The sequence below is a fragment of the Amphimedon queenslandica genome, unplaced genomic scaffold, assembly GCF_000090795.2.
Source record: "Amphimedon queenslandica unplaced genomic scaffold, v1.1 AMPQUscaffold_13455, whole genome shotgun sequence".
Lineage (NCBI taxonomy): Eukaryota > Metazoa > Porifera > Demospongiae > Haplosclerida > Niphatidae > Amphimedon > Amphimedon queenslandica.
The window spans coordinates 153109-159271 of NW_003546309.1; the positions used below are offsets into that span (position 1 = coordinate 153109).

The 6163-nt window shown below is 35.6% G+C and overlaps 1 protein-coding gene across 1 annotated transcript in view; it reads left to right on the forward strand.

Annotated features, from left to right (window-relative positions):
- Positions 1-4890: 4890 nt before the first annotated feature.
- Positions 4891-6163, forward strand: part of LOC105312328 (SUN domain-containing ossification factor-like) — a 27731-nt gene continuing 26458 nt past the window's right edge. Inside the window, exons 1-3 of the mRNA XM_019995089.1 lie at positions 4891-4992; positions 5051-5111; positions 5456-6081. Coding sequence (XP_019850648.1) covers positions 5065-5111; positions 5456-6081 — 673 coding nt within the window. The 5' untranslated portion in view covers positions 4891-4992; positions 5051-5064. The remainder of the gene's footprint in view (positions 4993-5050; positions 5112-5455; positions 6082-6163) is intronic.

The following is a 6163-nucleotide window of genomic DNA, read 5'->3' on the forward strand; positions in this document are numbered from 1 at the left end:
CATCATACTCATCTGTTACTGCTATTGTACATTAGTAAGATAAATAATTGAATGTATGAGTATACTTTCTGAGCAAACAGCAGCAACAGTCGAATATGAATGAGATTCTGTTTCTCCTAGTGATGTCTCCATTAGCTCTGAATGCTCATGTAATACATTGTATGTGCCAGCTGACAGTTGCTGAAGTTTTGCATTTTGATAATCATTAGCTTTTATTTTATCTATAGCTAATATTAGTATCATGAAAAGCATATTTTATTGAACAATACTTTTACTCTTTTCAGGCTTGTTAGCTGTTATGATGATTTTCTCTTTGGCCTTTAGTCTACAAAATTATATTTTAAATTAATTCAAGTATTTAAATATACCTCATTTTAATGATCATAACAACAGCTATTATTACAGGTATCAGTAATAGTATAAAAATGGAAATGACAGTTACACTGAGAATAACATATACTAGAATAAATAGAAATAAAATCATTACTTGATACTATAATATTACTTAGTGTGCTAGAAGATGTTGAAGTCAGTGATGGTAGTGGGGGTAGCTCTAGTGTCTCATTAGCAATAACTGTCCATTCTCCATATCCATTATCAGTGTATGCACGTACACCAAAAATATAACAAGACATATCATTAAGACCAGTAATGTTAAAAATTGTATTGCCATTGGTTGAATTAGAGAACTGTAGCATTTGAATATCAATGTCATCATCATCTACCATTGAACAGTTACCATACTCTAAGATATGATATCCTATCTCATATGTGATAATGGGATAGTCTGATGGAATATAACTAGGTACACTCCATGAGATAACAGCCCATGTAGTGTCCATGATACTGGATACTGAACCAACTGGACCAGGTCCTAAATAAACACACATTCTCACAGAACTGATATAGTATAGTAATTACATACCTATTCCAATCTCTACTACAATAGGATCACTGAAGGGACCTCTTCCAACAGAATTGACAGCAGCTACACTGATGTTATACTCAGTACCAAATACTAGATCATTCAATATGATATATCTCTCAGTACTGGTGAGGTTGTATGTGAAACTACTGTTACTGATAATCACTGTATAGCCTGTGATTAGACCATTACGCTCAGAACAATTGACCTCATTCCAAGTGAGATTATTAATTGGTTGTAATAAACACAAAAAATCAGCAAAACCAGTAGGAGCTATAATATATAAAAATAATAAATGCAAAATAGTTAATGATCATACCTATTGATGATGTATTTTCATTAGTTAAAACAGAAACAGACCCTCCTAGTACATTACCAGCTCTCACTGTGATGGTATAGTTCATACCACTGTACAGACCTATTAATGTATAACTGTATGTTGTAGTGGGCTGATGAGGACCAACAGAGACTGTCTCATTCACTGATGATAACTGGGGACAAGATGGAGTATAGGAGATGGTGTAGTATGTTACATAGTTGTCACTACTGGGAATAGTCCAGCTCACTGTAATACCAGTGGTTGAGACATTAGATACTGAGAGACTAGTTACTGGACTAGGAACTACAACAGATATCAATTACACTCTCTCAATCACAATATCTCACCATCAAATCTTAACACTGTTACTGTACTATTAACTGAAGGAAGATCTATATATGAGTACACACTGATGGTATAGGTACTCATTGGTGAGAGATCTGTTAGTACAATTTCATCTTCACTGGTAGATATTACATTCCTGGTTACACCTCCAGTAGTATACTCAATCACATATCCATTAGTCTCTGATGAATTGGTCCAGTTCATTTTGATACTAGTAGCATTTAATATAAACCCTCTCACATTATTTGGAGGACCACTAGGAGCTAGAAAAGAGACAAGAGTATCTACTATTGATTAAAGTATAATCATACCATGTAATATCACAGATTGACTGTAGTTGACTCCTCCGATCATTGCTATACAGGTAACATTAACTGACACTCCCAGTGGATCAGGATATACCAGTAGTGTGTTATGGTATGCCAGAACATCAATCAATGAATAGTTTGAGTTACTCTTCATCACTTCATTTACTAACCATTGAACATCAGTTGAAGGATTTATATCGGTAGTTGTGAGACAATCAATACGATATTGAGTGTTATTGAGTTGTGTAATGGATGAGACTAGTGTCCAATTGATTGAATTAATAACTAGAAATACATCAACAATGTTACAAGTACATTAAAAGGTGCAGTAGCAATACCTGGTAAAGTCTGTACACTGATTGTACTAGCAGGTCCCAGTAATTGTTGATAGGCTCTGACTGTGATGCTATAAGTTGTTTCTATATCCAGTCCATTCAGTGTGATTGTATTATTACTACTTCCCTCCACCTGTACTGTCTGCACAGTGTCTGTGTCACTAGTGACATTGACTACATATCCATCAGCATCAGATGAATCAAGTGCAGTCCAACTGACAGTGATAGTGGTAGTTGTCTTGCTGACCTTAGTAAGAGAAGAGGGAGCAGTTGCTGGTACTAATATTATTGGTAACAAGAATTATTAGCATTCATGAACATTACCTTTTACAATTACATCACGTGTTCTAGTTGGTTGACCAGCAACTTGTACTACACACTGATACATTTGATCTCCAGTGGTTGATTGACTGATTGATCCACTACTGACATTCATTCCATCCCATGTGATATCAACAGTATATCTTACTGTGTTGCTACTACTAACTAACACAGTACCATTACAATTACCATTAGGATCATAACATCCAGTGTGACTAGCCAATGCAGCAGTACCAATGTTGATGTTAATACCATAAGTATAGTGTCCAATTTTAGTACAATTCAGTTTGTATTCCTGAGGATATACTGTCATATCAGAAGGAAGATCAGCAACAGTAAATGATTCTATCTCTGAATATCCTACAAATGAAAATTATTACATCAGTAAGTGATTATAGTCTCCTCTTACTGAATATATTAGCAAAGATGATGTTAGTGTTAGGATCTGAACAATCAGTGGGTAGACAACACTTGTACCAGCCTTCTGTAGTTGTTGTTAGTCCCTGAGCAAGATAAAGATTGATAGTAGCATCAGGTGAAGTGATGGAAGTACAACGAAAAGGATCACTGGCACTATTACTGTTACAGTCAACAGGATCATCAGGATCAGCAACTCTAACCCACTGACCAGTAGTTAGACTAGTACCAGGTAACACACATGATATAGCTTCAGTAACTGCATTGACAGTGTTATCCCAAAAATATGATCCATTAGGACAACAGTTTCCATCATGCATCAGGAAGATACCTACTTGCATTTATTATAATTCTATTAAAATTAAAATACCTTCTTGCTGACAAATATGAGTGAAGACACTGATTGTACTACTAGCAGGTCCCAGTAATTGTTGATAGGCTCTGACTGTGATGCTATAAGTTGTTAGTTCTCTCAGTCCATTCAGTGTGATTGTATTATTACTACTTCCCTCCACCTGTACTGTCTGCACAGTGTCTGTGTCACTAGTGACATTGACTACATATCCATCAGCATCAGATGAATCAAGTGCAGTCCAACTGACAGTGATAGTGGTAGCTGTCTTGTTGACCTCAGTAAGAGAAGAGGGAGCAGTTGCTGGTACTAATATTATTGGTAACAAGAATTATTAGCATTCATTAAACATTACCTTTTACAATTACATCACGTGTTCTAGTTGGTTGACCAGCAACTTGTACTACACACTGATACATTTGATCTCCAGTGGTTGATTGACTGATTGATCCACTACTGACATTCATTCCATCCCATGTGATATCAACAGTATATCTTACTGTGTTGCTACTACTAACTAACACAGTACCATTACAATTACCATTAGGATCATAACATCCAGTGTGACTAGCCAATGCAGCAGTACCAATGTTGATGCTAATACCATAAGTATAGTGTCCAATTTTAATACAATTCAGTTTGTATTCCTGAGGATATACTGTCATATCAGAAGGAAGATCAGCAACAGTAAATGATTCTATCTCTGCAAATCCTACAAATGAAAATTATTGCATCAGTAAGTGATTATAGTCTTCTCTTACTGAATATATTAGCAAAGATGGTGTTGGTACCAGAAGTTGAACAATCAGTGGGTAGACAACACTTGTACCAGCCTTCTTGAGCTGCTGATAGTCCCTGAGCAAGATAAAGATTGAGAGTAGCATCAGGTGAAGTGACAGAAGTACAATGAAAAGGATCACTGGCACTATTACTGTTACAGTCAACAGGATCATCAGGATCAGCAACTCTAACCCACTGACCAGTAGTTAGACTAGTACCAGGTAACACACATGATATAGCTTCATTAGCTGCATTGACACTATTATCCCAAAAATATGATCCATTAGTATAACAGTTTCCATCATGCCTCAGGTAGATACCTATAAAAACCTATACAGTTGTTATTATACACATCCAGTGTGTTACCTGAGGAAGGTGGACATTGACTAATAACTTCACTGACACTCAACAAGATAGCAGCTGTTACAACGAGTGACATTGCCATCTTTGCATAGATACTACAATTGCTCTAGCTTTGAAGCACCCTTCAAAATAATGATTTTAAATAAACCAGGTAATGTAAACATAAACAATACTCTATTTAGCTATAGCAACCAAAGTCTTAGTCATTTTAAACTTGATGCAGCATTGACTAGTTGATAAACACAGAAGGTTTATTTGTGCTTACCAAGATAACTCCCTTCCTCTTGTAATTATGTGGTTATCCAAATTGTCCTTCCCTCTCTCCTACTTTTTCTTTCTGTCCTGTTTTGGCATCACGTGGTTTGTGTATACGAATAGTTTACTAACAATGCAAATTCTAGTCATTACCACGCCCTTTTAATTTATTATTGGGCATTATTTAGAAACAGCACAAAAAAGAGCTCAGAAGAAAGAAAATTTGAAGAAAGTTTGCCTTATACACGAGGCAAAGACCTCCTTTCCTTTAGGTATTCATTTTATTAGACACTGATTATATTCTTTTTCCCATCCTGTCATTATCTGTAGGTATAGTAGAGGAAATGGTTGGAAGAAATCAATGCATGTTGATATTAACTATAGTCCTTGTGTAAGTATTAATTAATAACTGGCTATTTTTGTGGGATTGATTATGTGTAAAAATAATTTTTTTTTTTACATGCAAAAATACCAGATTGACATTTAGATCAATCAACGACCATTCATTTGAGGGTGTGGTGATTATAATATTTTGTAGGTTTTTAAAGTGTTTTTTATAATTACTTTTAAAAATTTATAATCACCTTATTTATAATATGATTGTGCATTTGTTCATTGGACTATTGTCAGTTGTGTTAAATGAATTATACATTAACACATTATGTATGACATATGGCCTATTAATTATTCATACACACACACGCATGCCTGATGTGTGACTTCCATTTTCATTAGGTGTGCAGCTTTCACTTGCTCTGATAGCAACATCCCCCAGTCATCAGCCAATGCTAGTGATGATAAACCAGTTAGTTCCGATACTCAAGGAAGTGAGGGTGTGGCTAATAGTGGAGGAGAAAATGATAAGAATGAAAGTGACATGGGAAAAGAGAACAAGGAAGAGAAGGAAGAGGTCCCTTCTACTGTAACTGAAGAAACAATGGTTGATAATTCTACTGGTGCTAAGGAGGTGGAGCTTGTTACCACGGAGACTGAAGAGACCACGCCTCTAGATAATTCTTTGGAACTGGAGAAGAAAGAGAAAGGAAAATATAATGAATCAACAGAGGAGAGAAAGGAGGAGGAGGAGGGAGACTTAGAAAGGAGAGAAGTAAATATTGAAACAATAGAATTAACTAAAGAGGCAGAAGGCGATAAACAAGGAGAGAATGATTCAACGACATTATCAGATCAAGATAAGGACACTTCTTCAGCTCAAGATGAAGCTACTAATTCTTCCTCAGAAGATCACACCTCCTCAATTAATGATACGGAATCATCTGAACCTGACGATATTGTTACTTTTGAAGAATTTAAGAATCGTGCTAGTCAAGAGTTAAACCAACCTATAAAACAACCCCAAGGTATAACGCACCCACCATTAATGCACAGTTTGAAGTATTAGTAGATTTATATGTAATATCAGTTTGCCAAATAAATGTACAT